The sequence below is a fragment of the Hirundo rustica genome, chromosome 3, assembly GCF_015227805.2.
Source record: "Hirundo rustica isolate bHirRus1 chromosome 3, bHirRus1.pri.v3, whole genome shotgun sequence".
In the NCBI taxonomy this organism is placed as follows: domain Eukaryota; kingdom Metazoa; phylum Chordata; class Aves; order Passeriformes; family Hirundinidae; genus Hirundo; species Hirundo rustica.
The window spans coordinates 5,654,708-5,667,249 of NC_053452.1; the positions used below are offsets into that span (position 1 = coordinate 5,654,708).

General features: G+C 39.6%; 1 protein-coding gene across 11 annotated transcripts in view; it reads left to right on the plus strand.

Moving 5' to 3' along the window:
• TASP1 (taspase 1) overlaps nt 1-12,542 on the plus strand; it is a 77,423-nt gene that overhangs the window by 43,110 nt on the left and 21,771 nt on the right. For all 11 annotated transcript variants that reach the window (XM_040060010.1, XM_040060018.1, XM_040060015.1 and 8 more), the window contains one exon: nt 10,673-10,783. In XM_040060010.1, the coding sequence (XP_039915944.1) occupies nt 10,673-10,783 (111 nt within the window). The remainder of the gene's footprint in view (nt 1-10,672; nt 10,784-12,542) is intronic.

The window sequence follows — 12,542 nt, forward strand, 5'->3', positions numbered from 1 at the left end:
ATGGAGTGAGAGCTTGTTAAATGAGATGAGCAGTGGCTTTTATTTAGTATAAATGTAATAAACAGCTAAACTGGGTTTTGGATCAACGTAGTAGAAGCCAAATGTGTGGTGTTGAAAAGATTCTCCATGCGTGTGTGCACACAGACGCAAGCAAAACGGGCTTCCCTTTAAGCACCCCCACCACCTCTCCCCAAAAAGAGGCTAGAACCACACTTCTAAGGCTGCTTGGAACTCTTTAGTGGGTGTTTTTTGTTGGTATATGAATGTAAACATAGGAAGATGGGTGTTATTTGGAGGGAAAACATTTGTGAACAAAACCCAACCACATGAGAAACAATAGTCCGGTTTTTTGGCCGTGCTTTAAGAAAACATTTCCTATTTTTTCCTGAGCATAAGAAGAATCAAAGACTTTGTGCATAGTCTTCTCATTCGGAATAATACCAAGTGTGACACTGAATCTCCTACCCAGCTGGAATATCCGTGATGATTGTGAATATTCATTCACTAACTGTGCCAAAAGTAATACTGCTGGGTAAGAAGCAGGCTGTAGCTTTCCCAGGAGATGAACTGAAAAATAGTCATTCTCTTTGGATATACAGAACCTTAAACAATAAATACAAAGATAAATATAAAATTACAGTAAGAGCTAATGTGGGCAAATGTAAGTGGAGTCTTTGAGTGGAAGTGTAAAGACTGAAAATGATGCCTTGCATTTCTTTCGTCTTTACAACAGCGGGAAGTAAAAGGCATGCAAGGGATGGGTGTGTTTTGTCTCTAGGTACCAGCCATTGAAGCAAGCAAACCTTTAATATTGCATTTCTGAAGATAGACAGTCTTGCATTATCTTAAAAATGCAGAAATTCTTTAACACAAAGCTGCAAAATCTCCAGCTTTTACTAAAATGTATTTGAAGAGACTATTTGATACAAGAAAGGCACATAGGTTATCCTAGGGAGATTTAAAATATGACCTGATTTATGATCCCGAAGAAGAAGAAGTAGAAACTTGAAATACATTGAACTCATTCAGAAAAATTAAGGATGCTACCAAACATAATTTGGTTTTAGGGCTGAGCCAGAGTTGTGTTTTCTTGAGAAGGTAGCAGGGATATCAGATTTCTGGAAATACCAGATTTAATTTATGAGATGTAGTTGAGGATTCTGTCTGGGACAGGTCTTTAAGTGATCTCTTGCTCTTCTCCCCTGCACAGAATCTTTTCTTGAATGGAATGAAAATCAGATCGAGAAAACATCAGTGTTTTAGGAATACATGTAAATAAACTGTATTTATTCTGTGTAAACTTTCTTGACAGTTTTTGGGGTTGGTGAATTCACCAAGATCCTAAAAAACTGCTAAGATCTCATGACAAAAGCAGTGGCCTCTGTTCTCATAAAGGAGATTAGATCATAATGCTTTAAAAGCCATGTTGGATAGACATTTGTATATATAATTCATCATTCCATGAAGGAAAAATAGCACACTTTGTGCTGTGAAGAATCACAGAGTTGTTTAATTTGAAAAGAACCTCTGGAGGTCTAGTCTAGCCCCCTGCTCAAGGAGGCTTCTCTTGTTTTTGAAATGGATGTCAATAAGGGAATGAATATATTCACTTTTCCTTGCCCCACCTTTTCCTGCTCAAATTGTGTGTTCACACCTGTCGTTCTTTCCAGTCCATTGTGTGTCCTGTGGGTACTTTTGCAGGCAATATGGAATGGGTAACATGGAATAGGATGGAATAGGAGTGTCACCTGTGCAGAGGTGGGCTGTGGTTGTTAAATTGTTTGTTGAGCTGTGCTCTCAGCCAGCCTTTTGGTCTCCTTAAGGAAGCTGTTCTGTAGATTCTTGCTTGAAAACTCCTTTTCCAAACAAACCACAGTGATGTGCAAATCTAGAGTGAATACTTTTCAGGGAAGCTTTAATGCGAACAAATTAACTTGTAATGCATAACTTCAGCTTTGTGATTCCTTTTTGTTGAGGGCAGTAGTGGCTGTGTTAGGATCCAGTGAGTGAATACCTGGCCAGTGCTGTTTCATAGAGCCATGGAATAGCTTGAGTTGGAAGGACCTTAATGGATGAAACCCCTCTACCCTGGGCAAGGATACTTTTTCCTCAAAGCTCCATCCAGCCTGGCCTTGAACAGTTCCAGGGATGGGACATCCACAGTTTCTCTGAGCAACTTGTGCTAGTGATTGACATTTATAATGTGATCATAAATCTTTCTTCAAACTTGTTATTAGCCCTTCTATAACACACAAATGCAGCATTGTCTGTCTGGCCTGTCCTTCCGAGTCCACGCTCCCGAATGCCCAGAGGAATTTCACATGCAAATCTTGTATCCTGTGCAGCTTGTTTGAGCTACACTACGTGAGATAGGTATTATCATACAATTGATCTCTTCGTAGACATATGTATTATCTCTCAAAATCAGTCTGGTCCTGTAAGATTTGGGGAATAAGAGGTAATTTAATGCATCCCAGATGAAGCAGCTGCATCTGGAGAAGAGTTATGTCCTTGTTACCGTGAACCAGGGAGTAGGGTGGAGGAAGAGGAGGTCGATCTCCAGGCGGATCAGCGTTTACCTTGTGAAGGGAATGTTTCTGTCAGGAGTTCATTCAGCCTTTGTGTACAGATGCAGTTGGGAGGCTTCAGTGCTTGTGGCATGCGGTGTGTGAAGTAACCCAGCACCACCACGAGGCTGGCAGGAGAGAGGAGGTCCCAGGCAGAGAGGATTTGTGGGAATGGGAGCATCGAGAAGCGGTCAATGAAACGCAGCGCTGCAGCGTTCAGAGCGGAGGGGTTTGTCATCACGAGGATCACAATGGCTGTTTGAATTGCCCTTGGAAGGCTTGTTGGGAAGCAGAACTGGATGGATACAGTAATCAGAGTGCTTATTGCCTCTCGAAATTTTAGTTGGACTTGATGTTATGATGTTTATTAGGCTTGAAGGTGGCAGAGGCTTGTGGAAGTTGTAGCCTCCTGCGGAAGGCTCCGGGCTCGCTTTTGAGGAAGGCATGGGCAAAAGTGTAGGCTTCTTTCTTTACATCTGAACTGAAATTAATCTTTCAAAATGTATTAAATGTAATGAAGAATGTAAAAAGTACATCCTCTTTAAGGGACCTACGTTTTTTCTTCATCCTAACCTCTCTTGGAGGTACATCTGATATTCTTTTTGTTCATAGTAATTCAAACAAGAAGCTTTTAAAATAAATTATCTGCCATTTACCACTGTTTAGAATTTAGGGATTCATTCGTTCGGCATTGTATCTCTATAACTTTTTTTTTCTTATCTGTCATATTGTAGAAAAGCTGAATGAGTTGTTCTTTAGAGTGATTTTAGTTTCTTTTTCTCATATGAAAAACTTAGAGACAATTTTTCTACCTTTCCTTAGAGAAGATACTTTAGACACAAGTTTGTCTGCATGTTGAATTTGTCTTTTGTTATCTTTGAAAACTGCCCAAATTTACTAAAGTTTCAACCTTTTGGAAAATTTCCATTGCATTTTCTTAGTCGGTAAATCATCTGAGAGTATTCTGTCTGCTGCAGGAATGTGCTCCATTGAGCCCTCCAGGATCAATGCTTTAGGAATTGGACAGGACTTTGTCTGCAGGTGTTTTTTCTGGCAGCAGGTCAGTAATTTAAAAATTTCCCCTGCTAGTATGAAGACAAGATACAGCAGCTGATAGGAGTAAAAAAAAAAAATCTAAGTTATGTAACTTTAATTTAACACTGTAGTGCATCCTGCTAGACTGCAGCATTTTGTCTTTTGAGAGTTATACATTAAAATTTTATTTCAGTATGTAACTACCTGTATCAGTGTCTTGCCAACCAAATATTTTTATTGTACTGTATTCTGTTCTTTAAAATCATTGCCTGCAAGTTTTTAGTCAGCTCTTTCTAGAGATGCAGGAAATGACGAGCAGAACTTACTAGGTTTCACTGTGTTTCCATTAGGCATAACTAAAAGTTATCCAGGAAATAAAGCAGAAATAGTAGTTCTTTAACTTGTTAGCTGACACTTTAGAGACTGCTATTGAACTGAAAATAACATCAAAGCTTAACAGGACAGAAACAACAGGGCCAGGTTCAGACTCTGCTGCATAGAATAGATGATAAAATACAGATAACGTGTAACTTCTGTCTTTAGCGTCTGAAAAGCGAAGAGTCATACTTTGGCAGTGGAGTAAACTAGATTAATTTTTCCATTCTTGACCTTATGTAATGCAAGTTTCCATTCTGTACTCCTTTAAAAGAAGTTCCAACACTTTGTGTCGAGGTGTACTGTGTGTTTCCTAGCTAGACAGGCTCCTGCAGCCTGTCAGAGCTCCATAAGCCCTCTGCTTGTGGCTCGTAGAAAGCAAACGAGATTTTCATTTCTCCTTCCATTCAACAGGAGCCTCTTTCATGTCTGAAAATTGAAAACGCGTGTTTTTCAGTGTGGTGCATGGATGTGTGTGTGTGTGTGTGTGTGTGTGCCCTCTGGCACACCTGTTTCTAATTTCCTGACTTGAAAGCATCTCCCATCAAAAGAAGCAGAAAAACAATTTCTCTCTGACACGCTGCTCGGAGGCCCTGGCTTTGCACAAGGCCTTCCTTTCCTTTGCCATCTTGGTTCCATCGGAGGAACGTTATGAGATGCAGAGCACGCATTGAATGGGATGTGCAGCTTACATTGTGCTGGGCTCTTTCTCCTCTTGTTGTGGTAATTTCAAGCATTAGACGTCTTGAGAAGTCACTATGCTGAGGAAAAACCCCGGTGGTTTAATCCTTGGTTTCTTGCATGGAGCTCAAATGGAAGATGCAAGTCTGTAGCAGGTTAAGGTTTGTATAACCCGTGAGTTGGGTATTAGTTACTGTTTGGTAACTAATTATCAGAAAGACGAACATTTAGAAATTATAGCTCAGATTTCGTACCTTTTTTCAAAATTGTTTGCAATGTAAGATAGTATCTAATATAATAGCTAAAAATTGAAGATGTTATCAATCTTAAAAAATAAAAATATCACGAAATCCCCCCTAATAACTTGGTCGTTGTGGAAGCTGTGCATAGGCTGTGTATAGGCTAACTAGCAAATTACTACTGCTGAAATAGTAACTTGACAGGATTACTGATACATCCGAAACAGCTATATTTTCGTAAGATAACAGAAGAAAAAGAGCCTATAAAAAAAAAAAAAAAGGTTGTTGATTCCTGACTGTTCCTGTGCAAATCTTGTAGTAAACAATGAGGAGTATTTAAACAGGAGGTAAAACTGTATTATTCTCAGTAATTATTCATTTCAATAACTGCAGAAAAGGCAAGTTCTATTTCACCCTTAGTGTGCCTGGCACTTTGAAAGAAGCACTGCATCAGAATCTGTACTGTGGCATGATCCGGGATATGTCTCTCTGAAAAGCAGTGTCGCTGTTTCTGTATGATCTTCAAGTGATTTTGTGTAGGATCTCCAAGTAATTTTCAGACTGGAATTGAAACTTCTGGTTGAAGACAGGTGTTTTGGGATCTCTTAGAGTTTTGTTTGGGTTTGTAGTTTGTTTACAAAATGAAGGTGTTGTGGCCATTAGACCGCATTTTTCTTTCCTTCCCTTGTCATAGGAATCTGTTGCCATATATCCCTGGAGCCTTTAGGAATCTGTGTATTCTTTCCCCTTAATCTAGGAGACTGGAAATTTGCGTCAAAATACCCGTCTGTATGTTTCTGTTGATTTTTTTGTAGGATATTGGAATGGTTTGGGTTGGGAGGGACCTTAAAGATCATCCTGTTCCAACACCCTGCTATGGGCAGGAACACCTTCCACTAGAACAGGTTGCTTAAAGTCCCTTCCAGCTTGGACATGAACACTTCCAGGGATGGCACGTTGAGAACTTCCCTGGGCAACCAGTTCCAGTGTCTCACCACCATCACAGTAAAGAATTTTCCCCCTAGTACCTAATTTAAATCAACCCTCCTTCCCTGTAAAGACATTCCCCCTTGTCCTGTTACTATATGCTCTTGTCTTGGGTGCAGCCTGGGATGCAGTTGGTTTTTTGGGCTGTGAGCACACATTGTCAGGTCACGTTGAGCAGCTTGTCCACCAAAAACCCAGAAGTCCTCAGGGCTGCTCTCAATCCCTTCTCCTCCAGCCTCTATTTGTGGTTGCCCGGGTGCAGCACCTTGTTCTTGGCCTTGTTGAACTTGCTGGGGGTGCTCTCAATCCCAGTGTCCCAGAGATTGAGGAGCACCACTCGTCACTGGTGTCCCCTTGGACGTCGAGCCATTGCCACAACTCCTCTGGTGTGGCTGTCCAGCCAGTTCCTTGTCCTCTGAGCTATCTGCCCATCAAATCCACACCTCCCTAAAGCAGAGACAAGGATGTTGTGCAGGACTGTGTCAAATATTTTGCACAAGTCCAGCTGGATGGCACCAGTTGCTCTTCTCCTACCCTTCAATGCCGTAACCTCATCGTAGGAGGTCACCAAATTTGTCAGGCATGATTTATCAAAATAATCTCTGTAAACTCTTTGTTTTCTGTAGAAGCATTTTTGCCTTTGCCAGCAGCAATCCTAGAGGAAGGCAGTTAATTGTACTTAGCCCTGCAAAAACTGACAGCAGCAGTTCCAACAACAGTGTTTTTGTCAGTGGAGGAGTTACGAGAAGGCAACATGGTGTTTGCAAAATATTACTGTGTTAGGAAAATTAATTGTTTACTATATGAAACAGTTACTTCAGTGTGAAGCACTAATTTAACCCAGTAAATTTTTCCAGCTAGTCATCTCATTCTTGAGTCACTCGTGTGAAGTCTTAGGGAAGCATTTGTCTGTCATTGCAAAATGCTCATCTCTGAAATATAATGAGCTTCAGGTTACTGAAGAAGTCATCATCATAACTGGGAAAGGATAATAAAATGATTTAAACTCTGTTTACAGGAAAGTTAGTAAAATGAATGTATTTGAGACTTTAATGCAGAATTGAAAGATTCTTTGTGGGAGTCCCTCTTGGTTTGGTTTTAGTACTATTCAGTGAAGGAAATGCCAAATGTATTAACACTTGCCGTTAAATGTAGTATAATGTGAGATAGTTAAGCAATTGAACCAGATTTACATTTTCATCAGCTTGTGTGCATGATTTGGAGATGTGTTTAAGTAGCTTTCACTGGAGTTGCTGTCTTGAGTCATGTTAATACAACTCTTTTGGAAGTTGGCTAGTGCTGGCGGTTAGACTAAAGTGACTGAACTATAAATTTGAACCCACAACTTTATATTGTAAGTTATAAATCAGTTTTGATTGCCCCTAGTAATGTATACATTAATTTTGTGCCTAGTCCTAGTACTACGTGCAGTGTGTCCCCAGTTATAGGCTATATAGATATATGGATCTGCTAAACCTCCAAGAAGTTTGGTTCTGACTTGAGATAATAGAAAGTGTAATTCTTTTTCTCAGCCTGTATCTGGTCAAAATATGTGAAACGCTGCTTAGCTGTTCTTTTTTCTTCTTCAAAAATAGGTGTTCCTACATCAAAAACTACAGTAACAAATTTTTCTTTTCCAAATGGGGGAATTGTTTTCCTTAGTTATCTGTCCCTGAAGACTGCCAGCAAGTGATGTGTTGAAAGATTTTTACATACGCTGCCAGCAGCAGTCTGTAAGTTTGCTGCCTTATAGGTTGACATAAATATGACAAAAAGAAATAACTTTGTCTGTGGGGATGTAGAGATGTGTGATGTGTTAGTAGAACTGCAAAGCTGCTTTCCTTGTGGTTGATCCTGGATCACATCCGTGGGCTGCAGCTGTTCTTAACCCATATTAAGTTTTCTCTCTCTGAAATTTTTTTGGAGCAGACTTGATGTTATGGGAACTCTTCAATAAAGTCATTCTCTTGGGGAGGGGGAAATGACATTATACGTCATGCTAAAAAATGGCCATTGTTTTTTTTGATGCCAATTTAGGAAATACTTGAAAATTGTGAAGTAGTAACATCTGGTTTTATTACTTGATGCACTGGAGATGCATAGGCTCGCTCTGATATCTGTGTCTCATTTGTTTGATTCCTAGTCTAAGTCCTCTGCTCCTTATTAATATAGTTCTATTTAAAGGTAATACATGTTATATTTTAAAGGTACTAACAGGTTTTTTCAAGAAAAAAATGGCCTGTTTTGTTCTTTACAGTAAAACTTGATGGTGGATAAAGTTTCTTAGTTAAAAAAAAGTAATGTCCCTGTTTTTATCTATGGGTAAAATGCATCTTGTGGGGTTTTTTCATGTTCTTCATCCATCACTTTGGAATAAGTAGTAGATAACTCGCAATTCTATGTGGGCAGCAGCTTCTGAGTGTGGGTGGAATGAGGGAAATGAATGGACAGACCCTCCTGTAAGCAGCTGCTGAGGTTGCTCTATTGCACGAGCCTCTTGAAGATTATCTCCTAACCAGGACACTTCTTTCATTAACTTGAGAGCTTGACAGTCTCAATGAAAACACTTTTTCCCTTGTGCTCTCTCAAGAACGACTTCCCTTGGCTGTGTAATTGTTGTAGTATTCTGGCTCTTTCATTTTCCTCTAAATTTGTAACTGGTTTTTACTCAATCTGTTTGCTATACAAAGAATTTTTTGTCTTTCTGTTGTGCCAGTTCTTTGTAGATTCAGTGCCAAAGCGTCCCACTTCAAACAACTCAGTTTAGCTGAATTGTATTAATCAGGAGACGCTGCCCATTAGCAGGGACACATAACTGAAGACCAAGGTATTTTTTTGATCATTGAACATAGCAGGATTTTGGAACACGTGTACACAATTTTTCAGCAATCTGGTCTCTGGGCTGATTCTCTGACATCTAATGCACCCATAGTGCTCCAGAGGGTGGGGGGGTTGGTTTGTTGGTTTTTTTTAAAAATCTTGAAAATGAGGAGGGTGGTTTTCTCCTTTTCCTTCTGTACTAGCAATGTTTGAAGAAAGGTGGGAACTCACTGTGCATTTAAGGGGATGGGTATAACTGTGTTACAAGTAGCCAGAGAGGGTGATTCTTGGAGTAGGTTGCCATGTTAATTAGGGTTTAAAATGGTGAGAAGAGCTAGAAACCAGTCTGTGAGTAGCTGCAATACGCAGTGCCAGACCTGCCAACATGTTTGTGCCGTACCCAAACCAGTCAGAGCTCTAAACTCAGCATATGCCCAGCGATGAGACGCTCAGCAGGCTGCACTGGAGCCACTTTGGGTTGGGTTTAATTATGAAATCTTTCTTTATGCCACATCTAGGCTGGCTTCAGCTCTCTTCTGGGCTTGTTAGTGCTTCCAGTAAAGTGGGAGCTACCCGTGGAGACTGAGCTGCCTTTGTCTGAAGCCAGCCTAGGTCTGATGTCTTACCAGCTCCAGCTCCCTGCCACTTGGAAGCAACTAGGCTGTTTCCAGCCATAAATTTGTTTCTGGAGGTTGTGTAGGTGTATTTATGTAGTTCTGTACCTGAGCTAAGAAGTCCAACTGGATTATAGCAGATTTTCTTTTTTTTTTTTTTTTCTTTTGGTTCCAGTGCTTGCATCATCTTGTATTTAATGAGAAGTGTGCTAGAAATATTTATATGTAATTGTGAACGGACTGTATCGGATTTCTCTCTGTACATTTTGGTGTCTAATGCAGTTTTAGGTCCTGATGAGTTACAAATCTGATCAAAATGTAGTCAGTTACATTTAGATAACTTGGATTCATTGTTACCTTATAGGTCTACATTAGTTATGGGATTTTTTTTCTTTCCTAACTGGATAACACAGTTCACCTGGCTCTTCATTAAACCTCTTCTAGCTACTCTGTCTGGTTCCCTGCCATTGGGGAAAAATGTCAACAAACAGGAGGCAGAAGCAGTGTGATGACCTTGGTCTATGTGGGGAAGATATCAGCAGTGAGTTTTCCTGTCCAAGAAAGTGCAGTTGGTCCAGTAAATATTCACGGTGCCCTTTGGCTGCAGCTGTGTGTCCCAAAGCACAGGAATGAAAAAGGATGCAGGAGAAAAAACAGCAGGTGTGAGTGTTCCTACAGAACAAGAGTAGCAGTAATGACCTGCTTGTCTTCACCAAAAATAGGTTTCAGGGGATAGGTACAGAAAGCACTGAGGCAATAAATGGTTGTTTGCAGAAGCTTTTTCGTTTCTTGAGGACGAACCTTTAAAAATTACAGGAATTTGTATTAGGAGTCCAATGACCAGCCACTTTGGCAATAAAAGCACGGGTGAATTCATGTATTCCTTTGTTGCAAAAAGGCTGAATCAGATGGACTAAGTAGAAGATTCTGTCATGCAAAAGGAGTTACTGTGTCACTGAAGTTGTTCTTGGTTCGAAGAGCTGCATGCAAGGATCATTCCCAAGAGAATGATTAGTAAGAGGATTCTATTTGGATAGAGATGCCAAGTCAGAGATAGTGTTGCTGTTTCTTCTTACTGTACTTAACTTTTGTTTGGTTTATGACTTTGTGAAGTCAAAATTTCAGGAAAGTTTTGAGGAAACCCCTGACTTAGTTGAGTTTTTGAGTGACTCTGTGTCAACCTTTTGAAAAAATATAAATACGTGGCAGAAACTTGTCGTGTACATCGCTGTGAAGAAACTGTCATTATTTTGCATCATCACAGCCAAATTAATGTGATGATATAAATTAATGGCAGGGTTTCTTCATCGTGATGTCTGTATTTTGACTGTTCCCAATCTTAATATTTCTTTAGGTTGTGGAGAGCACCTTGTCCGGACCATACTGGCCAGAGAATGTTCGTGTGCTTTGCAAACAGAGGATGCCCACCAAGCTCTCCTAGAGACTATGCAAAACAAGTTTATTGGTGAGTATTTGCCTAAATGTCACCCAACATCGTTGAAAATGCAAGTAACTCTATTAAATGAAGATACTTTTTCTTGTGTTTTCTGTTGAAGCCTCGTGTTGCGGTTGGCTTCAGATTTAGCGCTGTGTTACATCTGAAAAATGTTAAACTACAGAAGAATATATTAGGAAATTTAAAGGAAAACCCTTGGAAATACCTCAATTGTTATGTGAGTCATAGAATACCCGGAGAGGTTTGAAGAAGGAATTTCCTGTCTGAATCATGAGCTGTGGTGTACGATTGCATATTTTAGAATTGATGGGTTAGGAGCATTAGTAAAAATTATTCCTCATGTTAACCCTTTTAAAAATAGTAGACCTCAAAACCATTTCATGTTCTAATTAAATGCTTTGGACATACAGATTCTGGTTTGTTATTTATATCATAAAATTAATTCCTTGAAAAAGTGAAATGGACTTTGTTAAAAAAACCAAATTTTTCTTTGATTTAAGAGAATTGTGCAATATGTCTTCAATTTCTTGTAATTATAGATCTTTCCTCAAGTCATAAGCAAAATATGAATGTGGATTTTTAAAATAACCATGAAGTCTTGCCCTTTTGAAAATTCTGGTGAAACTTGTGGCACATATGTTGACTTGCAGTGTTTTCATACCTCTTAAAATTTTTCATGCTTTAATCTTCAGACAATTTCCATCTCCAAAATTTCTTACGGACAACATAATACTCATGCACTGTGTTGCCAGAGCTCATTTTGCGAGACTTTATTTAGAACTGGAAGAGGGACATACACACACCTTTTGGAGTCCCAAGGACTGATGCCCTTGGTCTTGGCAAGCAACTTTTGATTTCTTTTATAATGCTGAATTCATGTTAGATTCTGCTTCTGACATTTGACTGTTTGAGGGGAAGTCACCTTCACATTGGAAGACTGCGCTTGATAATGTGCTGCTGTGCTGCAGTCATTTCTAGGTGTTACAGGAGTGCGGAACACTCTGTGTGTTACCTAAAACAAATTCTGATCCAAGCAGCAAAAATGTAGCTTTTTATATTTAATCATGCATTCCCATGCTGTGAGGCACAAAATTAGGAATTTGTGTACCCAAAAGAAGCGTTTAGGAAGGGTGCTTGTGGTGGCTTTCCTAATTTGTAACCAGCTTTGCAGATGTTGTATGGAAGTGGCCTAACTTTAGGAAAGTCAGATCTTTAGTCCACACTCTCAAAATTCATTGTGCTGTTTGTGGTAAGAGTACTAAAAGCAAGCCCAAATAGCATGTTGCCTTCCGCAATTTCATATTAGCGCATATACACACACAAGATGGAAAGCTACTGACGAGGTAATTCATAGAGACTGGCTGATAAAAGCCCAAAATTTAATTTTTTTTTTTTAGTTAAAGGTACCTTCTTTAAGTTGCTTCGACTTTTCTGGGCTTGCTTTGTTGTGTTTGGTAACGGTTAGCAAAAAACCCCAATTCTCGTTTTGCTGTTTAACGCAAACATATTTTGCCACCACTTTTCGTAACAGGTGTTTTCATTTAAATGTTAACTGGCTCCTATGTGATACACACCTTGAGTTCTTTAGTGGAAATATGAAAATGTTTCTGTCGGAGATAAGAGCCCGTTAAATGTTGCAGAAGTTTTTGTTACGCCTGAGTTATCAATTGCAGAGAAAAGAGGAGCTGCACAGAGGTACCAGGTTATCAGTGTGATGTGTTACTGCCTTGGGAAAACACTGAACCCAGCTAAACAGCAGAAAGTGAAA